The 15673-nt window shown below is 43.4% G+C and overlaps 1 protein-coding gene and 1 long non-coding RNA gene across 2 annotated transcripts; both read right to left on the bottom strand.

Annotated features, from left to right (window-relative positions):
- Positions 1–3517: 3517 nt before the first annotated feature.
- LOC307209746 lies at positions 3518–11900 on the bottom strand. The gene is made up of 3 exons (XR_013835744.1): positions 10997–11900; positions 7888–8004; positions 3518–3726 (listed from the first exon to the last, which is right to left on the bottom strand). It is a non-coding gene; the product is annotated as an uncharacterized lncRNA (long non-coding RNA).
- A 1641-nt stretch (positions 11901–13541) lies between these two features.
- Positions 13542–15311, bottom strand: LOC307210569 (protein BTG1-like). Its single transcript, XM_079966546.1, has 2 exons — positions 14897–15311; positions 13542–14189 (listed from the first exon to the last, which is right to left on the bottom strand). The coding sequence occupies exons 1-2, from the start codon at positions 15012–15014 to the stop codon at positions 13837–13839; spliced, it is 471 nt and encodes a 156-aa protein (XP_079822672.1). The 5' UTR covers positions 15015–15311; the 3' UTR covers positions 13542–13836.
- Between the last annotated feature and the right edge of the window lie 362 nt (positions 15312–15673).

Raw genomic sequence — 15673 nt, 5'->3', positions numbered from 1 at the left:
TAGTGCTTCAGGTTAAGAACTTTGCTTCAGGATGAGAACAGAAATTGTGCTCCGGCGGCACAGCTAAAGTGGTGCTTCAGGTTAAGAACAGTTTCAGGTTAAGAACGGACGTCCGGAACGAATTAAGTAGTTAATCCGAGGTACCACTGTACTATGTTCCCTCAGGGGTCAGTTATACTAACTACACTACCTCGGCCTCGACTTGCCTGCTTTTTTACTTCCATTCAGTCAACATGGTAGCACTGTCTGTCAGCTTCCTGCTTCTCAATGTCAGTGTTGCCATTGTAGAACTCAGCAGGGAGCAGGATGGAGACAGCAACTAGAATCAGCTAGCTCTGCCTGTGACTGGGTCTGGCCCCACCTACTGCTAGCCTTCCTCCCTTCCGCCCTCCTAATCCCAGTGGGGACCAGCCACCATGGCCTCCCACATAGTTCTTACCTTTTGCCTCTGAGGGCTCTCATGCATCAACTTAGACAGGGAAAACTGTGCCTGTTGCTTCTCTCTCACACAACTTTGCTAGGACCAAGGTTGACAGCATGCTTCTGTCAGCACTCATTCCACCACAGGGGTTGTTCCGGAAAAGCTGTGACTGTTTTAGTTGTGTCTCTGGTATTGCAATGGCTAGCAGATTCCCATTCCTGGCCAGTAGCCCATTCCATTTCTGATGTCTTCACAAGGGAACACAAAGTGGTTTCGCCATGGCCGCAAGCCCCCAGGGCTTTATTTTTTCCCTAGCCTTTCCATTGGAGTGATGATGTGGTTGACCTCAAGATCCATCTGACACCCACTTGTGAAATGAACCAAGCAGTGCTATAGTCAATAGGAAGCTTTGTGGGGAAACAATCATTTGAGATTTTATAAGCAACTTGTGATTGGGTAGGATGAAGGGGGCTTAATAAAGGCCATAATAAAGCAGACTGTTGACAGGGTGAGGTTGTTAATCTGTGCATAAATCATAGTGATTGTGATTCGTACCAAACTGCCTTTGGTAAAACAGAAAAAGGAAAGTCTATGTTTTGTTTATTTTTATTTATTTATTTGATTTCTAAAACCACCCTTCATCATAAGATCTTAGGGTGGTTCACAGAATATGTATTGTTGGTGCTTTAGCCTAAATGTCCCAAAGACATGTTTGAACTTCCAAACATTTTGCTTGGCTCTGCCCCCACTTGCCCTACAGCACATATATAATAGTAATTTTCTGAACAGTTTGAACACTATATTTAAAAAGAATTCAGAGCAAAGGAAACCCAGTCTTGTTCTAGAAAAGAAATAATAACTATTCATAGAATGAGGAGCTGTACCATTCATTTTACTGCACGTGCACTTAAAAAGAAAGCATGTGTGGGAAAAATAAATGTATACATTTAAAATTGCTTAAAGAAATTTTACTAAGAGTAAAAGAAGAAAGGGGGTGGGGAGAAATTTCTTGATATATTAGATGCCTGATTTTATCCCCGTGCCACATCACAGAGGAACCAGGAAATTGTTCTTCATAGAGAACAATGAAAATATTTGTCATGGAATCAGCTACATCCCTTTCATTCTTTATGCAGTGGTGGCAAGATTCAGCTTTGCACTATCAGCCTACATGATCGTAATTTTATTGCTGTTTTTATTCACCACCTTCTTTCAAAATGCTACTGACAAAAATGATTTCTGTGAATTGGCAATCAAGAATAATGCACAAAGCAGATCAGTAATTGCTGAACGCTATGACTCCTTGCTGTGACATAATTCTCACTGTTTATTACTATGTTTTCTTTTCATGCTGATTAAAAGTGCTTTATTTTCAGTGTGTTGTACATACTGACATCTTTCATGGTCCTTCGCTAGATGTTTTTCACTGGGTAGAAGTAAAGACATCTGATATACCATCTATTGTTTCCTTTTTCGTTCAAGAAAGCCAATTGATTAAATTGAAAATAATATTCTGCTTCAATTTTTATTTTATTTTTTTTTAAATTTACATACTGGCTTCCTACTGGCTAAATGATGTGGCCTATGGAATCTTGTGCCAGGCTACCTGATTGGCTGAGGTCATAGAATCATAGAGTTGGAATAGACCACAAGGGCCATCGAGTCCAACCCCCTGCCAAGCAGGAAACACCATCAGAGCACTCCTGACATATGGTTGTCAAGCCTCTGCTTAAAGACCTCCAAAGAAGGAGACTCCACCACACTCCTTGGCAGCAAATTCCACTGTCGAACAGCTCTTACTGTCAGGAAGTTCTTCCTAATGTTTAGGTGGAATCTTCTTTCTTGTAGTTTGGATCCATTGCTCCGTGTCCGCTTCTCTGGAGCAGCAGAAAACAACCTTTCTCCCTCCTGCATGTGACATCCTTTTATATATTTGAACATGGCTATCATATCACCCCTTAACCTCCTCTTCTCCAGGCTAAACATGCCCAGCTCCCTTAGCCGTTCTTCATAAGGCATTGTTTCCAGGCCTTTGACAATTTTGGTTGCCCTCCTCTGGACACGTTCCAGTTTGTCAGTGTCCTTCTTGAACTGTGGTGCCCAGAACTGGACACAGTACTCCAGGTGAGGTCTGACCAGAGCAGAATACAGTGGCACTATTACTTCCCTTGATCTAGATGCTATACTCCTATTGATGCAGCCCAGAATTGCATTGGCTTTTTTAGCTTTTTTGAGGTTTTTTAATAGGTTTGAGGTTTTTTGAGGTTTTTTAATATGCCACCTTTCCACAGTGAGCTGTGTCCAAAGCAGATCCAAAAAAATTGCTTATCAAAGTACAAAGCATTGGGGTGGAGGCCTAGAAGTCAGTTTACAACACATATCAATACATTCAAATGGGACAAAAATCATTTAGCAAACATAGCATAAATTCAGTATTACAAAATAAATAATCTGGACTTAAATACATAAGCAGAGAGCTCAGAAAGAAAATAACAAATGATAAAGTTCCAACTGCTAGCACAGGTCAAAGGAGCCTCAGGCACTTGACATACATACCGTAAACCTCTGCATAAACATTAACATTTCCAAGCACTGGAAAATGTGAAATTTAGTGCACAAGAAACAAGAAGCTGGAAACCATGGGGTCCATTTTGATGTTATTAGTGATAACAAACTCTTGCTTCCCTCCCTTAATTCGGTACACCTTCCCAGTCCTAACATAACATCATGAAAATCAGATTTACATTTTTCTAAATTTGTGGTTCTACAAGACAATTTGGGATTCTGCAAATTGGGGGTTCTACAAGGCAAGACTACCAGTGCAATCCTATATATGTCTGTGAAGAAGTTAAGTCCATTAGACTTATTCCTAAGTAAGAGTGTACAGAATTGCAGCCAAAAGCATATGGTATATTGATACAAAACAGTTCAATGTCTCAAACAAGGACTTTCAGAATGGTAGAAAAATGGTTGTGAGTAATATATACAAGGAGTTTCTTTAAAAGAGATTTTCTTCAGACACTATAGGAAACAAATCATACGCTTTGGAAATAAAACTAAAATGGACGTTAAGTCAAAGGGAATAAAAGACACAGATGCATACAGACTTTTATTTAGGTCACTGGGCTGGTGAAGTGCACCCGCTGCAGTCAATGCAGTCATATTCAATATAATTAGTCTAGCACATGTACCGAGTGGGGGACGTTCTGCTCAACAGAACAATCATTCAACGCAGCAATTGAAAAAAGGGTTTGGGCCTCGCTGCTGTTTTCAGTAATATTTCATCAGCCCAGGAACAGATGCAGCTGCAGTAAAGACAAACACATTAGAGGATAAAAACAGGAGGACAAACCACAAGAGACTCTGGGTTACAATGATAAGGCAGCTGTTTTGTAAAATAATATGTTTAATGCTGCTGCTGAAATTCACAAATTCAGGTCAAATATAGAGGTGGTGAGTAGACTTTAAAAATTCTACCACCCTTATCCAAACCCATAATGGTTTTGTCGAACATGCTTTGCATAATTATCTCAAGTTTCAGTGGGTTTTTTGCAACGTTTAAATGCTCGTTTAAACACGCTTTCTGTATTTTATTCCATGTCTGTTTGTGTGAACCATCTCACAGTTTGCATATTTCGGTACAAACAATAAAATACTAATGTACAGCAGAAATGCATCTTACACAATAAGTGTTTCTATGAATGGAGCCCCTGTTTCACCTCAAGCAAGCAACATATATGCATCACATGCCAGGATTTACTTGCAATCACTTGGTAACAATCAGCTGTACACAGAGCTCCAATGAGCTCTGACAGGTCAGAATCTTTAAATCTAAGGCTGTATCTGTGGTTTGAATAAACAGAACTAGGAATGGAACCCTAGAGGATTTGAAACCAGTCCTGCGTTTAGGATAGATCATTATCCAACAAGACAAAGACCAATACTAATTTTGGTTTTATTCCTGTTAAGGAAGATAATGGGATTTAGATTTACAGTACTTTATAGGGTCTATAATGGAAGGCAGGTAAGGAGGTGAAGACTTTTATAAAGCTTGTGCTCTGTGTTTTGGTTCTCATGATCAAATTCAGGCACAGGCAAGCATGGACACACACACACTCAAACACACTTTGCTCCTGCTTGGCTGCTCCCTTTATGTGAGCAGGGAAATGAATCAGAAAGCTATATAGTTAAGCATAGCTCCTCAATATGTGGGAAGTGGGAACTATAGTTAAAGGTAAAGGTAAAGGGACCCCTGACCATTAGGTCCAGTCGTGGCCGACTCTGGGGTTGGGCGCTCATCTCACTTTATTGGCCAAGGGAGCCAGTGTACAGCTTCCAGGTCATGTGGCCAGCATGACTAAGACACTTCTGGCAAACCAGAGCAGCGCACGGAAACGCCGTTTACCTTTCCGCCGAAGCAGTACCTATTTATCTACTTGCACTTTGACTTGCTTTTGAACTGCTAGGTTGGCAGGAGCAGGGACCGAGCAACGGGAGCTCACCCCATCACGGGGATTCGAACAGCCGACCTTCTGATTGGCAAGCCCTAGGCTCTGTGGTTTAGACCACAGCGCCACCTGCGTCCCAGGAACTATAGTTAACAGCTCCCAAACAAGCCAGAATTTGGAAGCTAGATGTGTTTGTGAGCAGGGTAGGTGAGGGAGGGACTGCTAACCATCTTCTGTTTGTCATAAGGACAGGAATCCCAGTAGTAGTTTTTAATCAGCAACTCCAACTATTCTCAGGATTGGTTAAAGGTGTTAGCAAATGACTCAGTTTTAAACATGTTTCCGATGATTAATCCCATGAGACACAAAGACAACAATGTGATTGATACAGCTCTGATGACTAATTTTAAAAAATGTCAAGATGCTGTCTAGTCATGTGGGAGTGTTGCCATATTGGCTGGGAATCCTGGAAGACCTACTCCCTGCCTTGCAGCCCTTTCCCACTTGGCCAGGGAGGGTGAAGTCCTGACTGACTCCAGCTACAAAAGCTGAGGCTGCAGAAGAGACTATTGGGCTGGGGTATTGTTTGGGTTATTTTGCTGGGGAGTTGTTGCTGTTATTGATATTATTTTTTGTATATTTATTTTAGATCTATGATTTATGTGGAAATTGTTCTATTTGTTTGTGTACTTTTTGATGTGTTTTATTTATTTCACAAACAAAAATGGCCCTATAAGGCCTTCAGACAAAATCTCAGAAATGTGTTCATGCACCAGTCACTCTTGTTGCATTCCATTTAATTTCACAATTTGTCCCTTGCTGTCATAGTACTAATTTTTTTGGCCAATATAATGCTGAATTTGCACAATTTCACCCATGTCACCAAAAATAGATAACATAAGAACATAACAGCCCTGCTGTTATGCTGGACATGGGCATAACAATTAGGAACAGTGTATGTGAGGATAACAGTGATTATGATGGCTGATCATATGGTAGCCTGTTTCTTTGCTAAAAACTCTATCAACTCTGTTGTGTAGGCATCTCTGCATGTACATTAAAAGTTCACTTTTTTGAGTGGTCACAACAGAGAACGCTTTAAATACATACAGCTTATTTATATTGTTTATTTGTTTATGTATTTATTTAATATTTTTACCTGCCTTCCATTCCAAAGGCCCTCAGTGTAGCTCACAACATAATTTTCAACAACCTACAAGATACACTCAGTAATAAAATAATATCCAAGAACAGAAACAAAAAATTGACAGGCTACAGCAGAAGCATAAAACAACCAAAAAGGGAATAACAAAGATGCAACAGAACAAAAAGGTCTTAATATTCCATCTTAATGCCAATAGTTAGGGGACCAATCAGAATGCTCAGAGGAGGGAAGTCCACAATCTGGACACCACTATGGAGAAAGCCAAATCCTGTGTCCTGGTCAATCAAATGTCCAACTACAATGCACTCAGGGCAAGGCCCTCAGTGAGCAATAAATACTGTTAGGTAGGAACAGCGGCGTAGCGTGGGTTGTCAGCACCCGGGACAAGGCAAGTAATTTGCGCCCCCTAACCCGGGGCAAGGCAAGTAATTTGCGCCCCTAACCCCTAACCTGCCGCCGCTGCCAGCTTCTTCTTGCTGCTGCCTGGGCTGGGGTATTTACGGTAAGGTAGCCACGGTAGCGGCGGGTCCGTGTCAGGTGATCTGAGGCGAGTTGCCGCTGGCGCTGCCGCCCAAACGACGCCGCTCACCCGGAGGAGGAGGAGGGCAGAGAGGCGAGGAAAATGCAACATGGCCCAGCAACTGCAGCAGCAGCGGCGGTGGGGCTGTGAGGAGGGGCTGCCTGGCGCGCCCTCCGCGGCCCTGACGCGCGGGGACCACAGCGAGCACTGAGAGCCGCTGCCTGCCGGACGCCTTCAGCCCGGACGCGCGCACAGCTCGTCGGTTCCGCGAGACATGGGGCTCTGCTACAGCCTGCGCCCGAGGCTCTTCGGCGACTCCGGAGGCGGTGAGCGCGCCCCCCCAGATGTTGCGCCCGGTGTGGCCGGCCCCCCCTGCACCCCCATGCTACGCCACTGGGTAGGAGAAACTTCGTCTCTGATAGTCACCCCCTTCTCCATGGCACATCCGCCACAAGTGAATGTGAAAGATCGGCTTAATTAAATGCTACCAAGTGTTTTTTTATATATATTTCTCAAAAGTTATCAATTAAAAAATCCTGCTGCATTAGCTGAGGCAAGGGGTTCAGACATCAAAACAGGTAATCACAGCATTGTGTGGTTAGGGTAAGTTCAGGAAGTTAATTGTGTCTCTGTGGGGACAAGGAAAGGCAGAGGTCAAAAGCACTTTCCGGGAGTTACGCCTGCTTTCTGCAAATCTATTTCATAGTAAATGAGAATGAGAAATAGGTGTAACCTAGTCCTGAAACAGGAAGAATAGTGCATGGGCTGTAGAGAATGGTATTGGCTCCAAGTTTTGAGGGGCCTTGGGGGGCCTTGAGGGGCCATCTCCTCAATGAAGCCCACAGTGCCTGTTTACTTGCACTCTGCCTCTGGGCAGATTGGGGAGAGGGGGAAAGCACAGGGCAACTGAAAGATGCTGGTTTATCTCCTCCCTTTTGCTCAGGAAAGGCAGGTGAACAGGCAGTGAAAGCACAGCAAGGAGGAAGAGAAGGAGGCTTGGAGGGTCAGCCGTGGTCCCCTTGCAGGGCTGTGAACCTTGACAGGTCCCAAATGATGCGTAGCCCTAATGCCAGCCTTGGCAGAGAACAAAGTCGCTACCAAGAGATTCTACTTAATACCTAATACTACCTAATAGAGATATTAACTTGGTTTGTCATACAGGTGGGTGTTCCATGTTTTGAATTGCATGCAGTTCTTTTCCATTGAATTCCAGCAACTGCATTAGGATCTACCCAAATATGACTTTAAAAAAAACAGGGTATTGCAGAAAAAAGATACTTCATAGTTTCTGTTGACTGAGTGTCCCCCCCCCCCCCGCCCTTTCTGCTTTTACCTTTTGAGATCTAGTGTTTCTTCCTGTGTAATCCTTAGTCATGTCAAGCCAGTCATTTTCAATTGCAAAAGAGCTACTCGCATCCAGCATCCAGTTATATTGTGGAACTTTCAAATTCTTTTATCGTCAGTATGGTAGAAGCAAAAACAGCAGCAATAAAAACAAAACATCTAAGGCAACAGATACTAATGGTATAGTAGACACCCCTGGAATATCTTGGGATTTATATTGTAGCAGAGTTGCTGTTTTAAAAACACACAAACACCCACATCCTTGTTACTTTCCACCATATGTAAAACATCTCCAGCTTTTTCCACGCTGGTTGTTTGGTCTAGCTTTTACATTTGGATTTTATTCCTTTCTCCTGGACTTTTCTGTTGGCTGACATTCAATGACTGCCCACTCATAGATGGCAGCAGTCTCATTGGGGAAGGGGGTCATTTTTGTGACACTCCCCCCCCCCCCCGTTTCATCTCTCGCCCTCTGGAACTGTTTTTATTTATCATTATTTCATACAATGTCTATATTGCTTGATTGAAAAAAACCCCTCAAGCAGTTTGCAAAAAAGAAAACCGTAAAATTATTGTTAAAAACAACTATTTAAAGCATTTTTTAAAATGTAATCAGCAATAAACTTAAAACAGATTAAAAATGTAATCAACGATAAACTTAAAACACACATCAAAATTCTAGATATCTGGACAGACTTTTAGATGCATCAGGGTGCTGCAGAGGGTGGGAAGAGTATCGTCAGAAATGGCCTTCCTTGTTTGGAAAATGACCTTGTTCTGCTGGCAGATTCCTTTTTTCAGTGGACAGTCATAAGTGGGTGTCACCTAATAAATATTAAAATTACAGCATTTCTCTGGTTTTGGGTGTAGATTTTACAAGATAGATCATAAAGACTAATAATTAGTCTTTATTTTCACTTATTTTCACATAATATTTTTTCACACAATCATTTCTGTCAGAATTGATCTTGTTTTTATTTCTGTAATTTTATGCAAGTTTTTATATAAGCAGATAGGTAGATTTAAATATGTCATTGTACCATATCTTTTCCCCAACGCTTGTGTGTATTAAACAAACCTGAGTTGGCCTAATGAAGTAGTTTATAATTATACTACATTAGCTTTTTAAAAGTGTGCTTTTACTAGAACTATATCTACAATAACACTAGCAGAGAAATTCTAGTGATAGTGCAATCCTATACATATTTACTAAAAGTATCACTATATTCAATGGGACTTACTCTGAGAGGATTGCAGTACGAAGGAAATAATATAGAACATTGCATTACAACACATAATGTTTGAAGACAAATAGGTATCTAATTCAGAAAAAAGTCTTACACTTAGGGAAGTACATTGAATACATAGCACTTTTTGGTGTCTCAAGGCTAAAATCAAACATAAATAATGATTATATGGAATTCCATGCTGCTGTGTAACATATATATATTTCAAACCCTAGTTAAGACCAGTCTTAATAATAATAATAATAATAATAATAATTTTTTATTTATACCCCGCCCTCCCCAGCCAAGGCCGGGCTCAGAGCGGCTTACAAGCAATAATAAAAACAAGATGAATGATTACAACTTAAAAACAAAAATAAAATACAACATTAAAATAATGGAACATTAAAATATTAAAATGTAGCCTCATCGCAGGAGAAGGAAAAGGAAAAAAAAAAAAAAGAGAGAGGGAGGGAGGGAATCAAATTGGCTCCAAGCCAAAGGCCAGGCGGAACAACTCTGTCTTACAGGCCCTGCGGAAAGAAATCAGATCCTGCAGGGCCCTGGTCTCATGAGGCAGAGCGTTCCACCAGGCTGGAGCCAGAGTTGAAAAGGCCCTGGCTCTGGTTGAAGCCAATCTAACTTCCTTAGGGCCTGGGACCACTAGGGTGTTGTTATTTATGGACCTTGAGGCTCTCCGTGGGGCATACCAGGAGAGGCGGTCCCGTAGGTACGAGGGTCCTAGGCCGTGAAGGGCTTTAAAGGTCAAAAGCAGCACCTTAAATCTGACCCTGTACTCCACCGGGAGCCAGTGCAGCTTGAAAAGCACTGGGTGAATATGCTCCCATGGCAGAGACCCCGTGAGGAGCCTCACTGCAGCATTCTGTACCCACTGGAGTTTCTGGGACAGCTTCAAGGGCAGCCCCGCGTAGAGCAAATTACAGTAGTCAAGCCTGGAGATGACCGTCGCATGGATCACTGTGGCCAAGTCGGGGCGGGAAAGGTAAGGGACCAACTGCTTGATGCAGCGAAGGTGGAAAAATGTCGCCTTAGCTGTTGCTGTAACCTGCGCCTCCATGGAAAGGGAGGCGTCAAGGATTACACCCAAACTCTTAACGGAAGGCAATGGCACTAATTGGGCCCCCGCAAGAGAAGGCAGTTGGTCCCTCATCCCCATACCATCCCCATACCATACCAGTCTTAAGGTTATATATTCTTATAAATTTGACAGAACTTCCTAGAAACTCATATGTATTATGAAGTGAAATCCTCTATACCCATATAGGATGAAATCCAATTTGTCCATTGATTTTAACGAGTCTTCTGTGAGTATGACTAATGTTGGTTATCTCCCATTTGGTTATCTCCCATTGATAGCATGTGTACCTTTTACATGCACATTTACAACATACTGGTAATAAATATTACAAACACAAGACAGTAGTCAACTAAATAAATGCCTAAGTGGAACAATTTTCACTTGCGCCAACAGGAATTTCCTCACCTCTGCCTCCCCTGCACACACCTTGCATGGTCTCCAATTCTGCTTCAAAGGGTTGGGGGAACTCCTAGAACATATTTCGGGGGCACACAGGGGAGGAGGGGGGTATTTGTGGCACAAGGAGATATCCTTGTGCTAACGGAAAGCTTGCCTTCGCACCATGTTGAATTCCACCCATAATTTTTTGTGACTCTTCAGCTGCCGATGCAAGTTTTCCACTGAATTTGATGGAACTTACTTCTAAGTAGGCATGTATAAGATTGTACTGCAACATTTTGCCTTGCACAGAAGTGTTTAAACCTCCTCTCTGAATTAGGTAACAATCCAGCTCTCCTTATGTACAGTAGCAGAACTGCTGCTTTGTAACTCACATCAGAAATCATATTGCCAAGGAACATAAGAACAGTCTCCTGGATTTGGCCAATGATTCATCTAGTTCAGCATCCTGTTCTCACAGTGGCCAACGGACACCTATGGGAAGACCACAAGTAGGACTTCTCTAATCCTGCTGTTTCCAGTTGATATTCTGAACCACACTACTTCTATCAGTAATGGTAGAAACAAGGTCTTCTCCTTCATGGATCTGTCTATGAGAGCATAAGAAAGCATTTGGGAAGTAATTGTAAAATGTCCAGAGTCTTGGTATCAGAAGATTGCCTTTATGTTACTTAAAATTCAAATTTCTTCATTTTCTATGTATAATACCCGTATCTAATAGAAAAACTGTTGTTACTGCCAATCAATATTCTTGGTTTTAGGTATATAAAAAACAAGGCTCACAGCTTAAAGCATTATCTTGGAAATATGCTCCAACAAGAAATGTTTCCAACCTATTGTCCACTCACTAACATTTATTCAGAAGCCTAAAATGAAATTTCGGGGGGCGGGCGCAGGAGCGACAGCTGAGGTGAGAAAGCAGTCAGAGCTGCAGGCAATATGACCACCAGACAGAATCATTGGGACTGAGATGTACTTGGAAGCTGGAAGAGAGACTTTGACAAGGCTTACATGGTTCTGGGGCAGTTCTTAGTGCTAAAGGACAAGGACCTCTTCTGTGAATGGCTGAAGGACATGTGTGGCACCAATGCCAAGCAATCCAGAGACTGTTACGGCTGCCTGAAGGGTGAGATTTTTCTTGTGAGTGACGTTGGCCAAAGCCTGGTGGATGCCGTTAGGGCTTTTGTAGTTGAATAGATTGTCCCTCCCCGTCTCTCCTAGCACCTACTCTTTATAAACCTTCCAGAATCTACATGGGCTGCTGTGGGCTCTTGCTCCCAACACATGGCTGCCTTTTAATGTAACAGAATCTTTGTTCCTCCAGGGATGTTCTAATGTGTTTTTTTAATGTGGCTTTGATAGCACCCCCCCCCCCAGGCTACCCAACTCCAGAACCAGACCTGCCTCATAGTAATAAGAGGTTCCCCTGCTCCCTTTCTTTGAGCTCCAGTTAAACGGAGGTTTACCTGTCTGAAAACAAAAGATGTATTAGGATTATTATTTTTCTGTTTTCTCTCCAGCGTCTGGTCCTCACCATAACTTTCATGCGACTTGGTTCATTGGCAAGAACCAAAAATCATTGCAATACAATAAAAATCAGCAGTGTTAACTAAATAAAAATAAAAAGATTTTCAGTAAGTTTTGTTTTGTTATCAATGCACAGAATTGTTAACTGAATTTCCAGTCCCAAGTCTTCCTACTGAGAAGCCGCACTGAATTCACTGGGCTTTGTCGTCAGCTAACAAGAGATAATTGAACCAATCTCTTGAAATATATTATTCAGAAGCAGACTTTATTCATTATGTATTTTGAAATGTTACATCCTAAGTTTTAAAAATAGCTTTTATTAGAACTCTTACTTAAAACAGGCATTAGATTCCCGTAATCAAATGTTAAACTTAAAAAAGTTTTCCTACTCCCACTACCTTTTCAGCCAAGTTGGAAGTATCACTTTGAATTTGCCCAGACTTGCCCCCTTAACTTTCTCTTTTACCATGCTAATGTGATATTTTGCTAGGTTTGTTGATGTGCTAATAGTCTACATTGCTCTCTTTCAGAAACTTCTAAGAATTCCACTTAGCATGACCAAAGGCCTTAGGCGTATCTAAGGTAGTCTTTTGGATCAGTTCTTGGCTTTGGAGACTGTTGGGGCAGGGCAGAAAGACTTAATTTTGAGTGGTGTTTAATGTTTAGTGAATGAGAAACATGTTTAAATAGAAAATAAAAAGGGGAGTTAGTAGTTAACAGATTAAAATGTTTTAAAACATGAAGCAGCATGCTAACATTAAATTTGCACCCTAATCCCAAAAACTTTATATGAAAATAACTCCTACTGAAATGAATGGAAGTTCCACAAAAGGTGTTTGGGACCAAGACAATAATTTCCATTTAGGGCAGCAGATTCCTAGATTCAGGATATTCTAGGAAAGCTTTAACAACAACTACTGTACATTCTGTAATGTACATACTGTACACATTAGATTATTTCACTGTGATGTTATATAAACCAAAATATGTTTCTGTTTTAACTGACCTATTTTTATCTAATATTATTGGTGTAAATAGATGTTTAAAAAGGTATTTTCTTGGGCAAGTGGGAAAGAACTATGGAGTAAATTTCTAGAACTTTACTTCCAAGAAATTTGATTCCATGCATGACAGCTGTTTGGGAATAAAAACTGGCCTGGATATTTACATTAGACAATTCATATTTGTTCTGTTCAGCTGTGTTTATGATCCTGAAATAGTCTGCGCTGCCAAGTCACTAGAGAGGTTTAAAAATTCCAGTTGGTCAGAGTTTCTAATTCCCACCAACCACATTGCCTCCTCCCTATCCCCCCCCTCCAATTATTGCTCAATAAATGCAGAGGTGGTAGGGGATAGCTACTGCCAACTAAAAGCCATTGTTAAAAAAAAAGATTTAAATTAATTTCATTTTTATTACAAATAGCCAAGGATTTTTTTTCCAAAATATAAATCTGTAAAACAATCATCTTGACTGTACAATTTCATTTACAGTATACAATCCAGAAAAAGTACACAGTTAAAGAACTGTTTTTATACATTAGCCCTTGGCCACAAAACAAAGAATTTGGCAGTACTACTACAACTTTAATGACTATGGGGTGAAAATCAACATATCAATTACATCATCTAACTTCATTATCAAAGCGGGATACATACATACATCATTGTACAGGGAATGTGAATTTTTTTAACTGGAAACTGTCATCATGTTGTAGTTTTTGGAAGGGCTGGCTCTGCCAATTCTCCACTCCTCTTTACAGCTGCTCATGCTCTCAAGAGCTTTGGCATTCTTCACTGCTGGCTGAGGGCCTTCATAGAGGACACAGATCGACCCATCTTCTCCGATGCGATAGGACACCTCAAAGGGGTCGATCCAAAGAGTTAATTCGCTGGGCAGGAGCTGGAAGAGTCTCTCGTGGCTTAGTCCGATCATACCCGCTGCCTTTCCTATCAAGGGGTCCATCTTGTGATTGATCCTAATGCAGCGGTATCCTGAGCCTTTGGAAGGCATCAGGGGGAACCAGTGGTGCTTATAATGGTCTGCAGAGGGTGGGGGGAACAAAGGAAAGAGGAAGAAGAGTTACAGCCTCTGGCTCACAGTCCCCGTCCTTCAGCTGTCTTGCCTGAAGAGGGATTCAAAACACAGAGAAGAGGAGAAAACGACAAAAAGGGGGGGGGGGGGAGCCTGTTTAGAAACACAAATAACGAGGACCTCAGTACTCTTATCGCTGAAAGTAAAGGAGGGCTGCCAAGGAGACAGGTCGCCAGCCTCCTCCTCCTCCAAGTCGGAGAGGCTCAAACTGAGGCGAATTTAAGCTCCTTAATCGTTGAGAAGTGGGGGTTTTTGTTGGGGGGGGGGAGGGGGGAAAGGAGAAAGGAAAAGTGGTCCATAAGAACCCCATAGCAGGGACAGTTAGGAGTTGTGGAAAGATATTTCGAAATCCAACCCGGGAATGGGGGGGGGGGCGGGGGAGAGAGAGAGAGAGAGAGAAGCGACGAGAGGCTGCTCTGTTCCTTGGGGGGGGGGGCTCTTTCTTTTGGGGGGTGGCTTCCTCTTTGTGGCAGGAGGGAGGCATCGACTCCCCTACCCCCCGCGTGCGACGGCTGAGGGGTTCTCGGGGCTCTTTTTCTTCAACTCGCCCATCACCATCGTCGTCGTCGTCAACAACAACAACAACGGCGCTGGGGGGGGGGGAGAGAGAGAGGTTTGGGAGTCATGGGGGCGCCCCTATCCTCCGCCGCCTCACCTCGCAGCGCCTCCTGGAGGGACTCGCTGAAGCAGCGCAACTCCTCGTCGCCGATGCCGCCGGGCGTCCGGAGGAGGCGGGTGATGAAGCCCGCAGCCGACGAGATCTCCGTCTTCATGGCCCTCCACAGTTCCCTCGCGGCCTCACTCGGTCTTTATCTTTCCCCACACTCTCTGTGTGTGCGCGCGCAGGGGGGGGGGATGGGGTGGGGGGTTGGCTTCGTTGCTGCGGGAGGCTGCGGAGGAGCTGAGGGAGATAAGCGGGGGCTGTTGCGAGGTGCCGATCCGCGCTACCGACTCTCCCTTGCTGCTGCCGCCACCCACTCAGCGCTGCTGCAGCTGCGCGAGGAGTAAACAGATCAAGACGCACAGACAAGAGGCGGCCTTTTCCCCCCCACCCACCGCCGCCACACTCAGCGGGAGGGGCCGGGACACCAGGCAGCCAATGATGCCGCGCCCCCCCAGCCGCTACATCACAGAAACCGGGCGTTCCGCGTCGCCGACGCCGAGCCGCCCCTCCGGATTGGGCGACGGGTGGACATTTCAGCCTCCTGATTGGCCGGCGGGCAACGAGGAAGTCGGTGGAAGGTGGCGGTTGACGGAGTCTCTCCTTCCCCCTCTCCTCCCCCGCTCGCACTCTTCCCCCCCCCCCCGCAACTCCGCGCAGCAGGAAAAGTTTGGGAGGGGGCGGGCCTGGTTTTCTACCAATGGGAGAAGCGCGGAAGGGGCAAGTTTATTTGTTCCTTGCGTCAGTCTGGCGGCGCCTCTTGAGTCAGCC

The sequence above is a fragment of the Podarcis cretensis genome (genome assembly GCF_951804945.1).
Source record: "Podarcis cretensis genome assembly, chromosome: 2".
Lineage (NCBI taxonomy): Eukaryota > Metazoa > Chordata > Lepidosauria > Squamata > Lacertidae > Podarcis > Podarcis cretensis.
This window is presented reverse-complemented; position numbering and strand designations above follow the sequence as displayed.

Coding starts and splice junctions, on each gene's coding strand:
- LOC307210569 (XM_079966546.1), bottom strand. CDS start 15,014: ATGAAGACGGAGATCTCGTCGGCTGCGGGCTTCATCACCCGCCTCCTC. Junction 14,190..14,896: donor CCTCCAGGAGGCGCTGCGAG/GTGAGGCGGCGG, acceptor CACCCTCTGCAG/ACCATTATAAGCACCACTGG.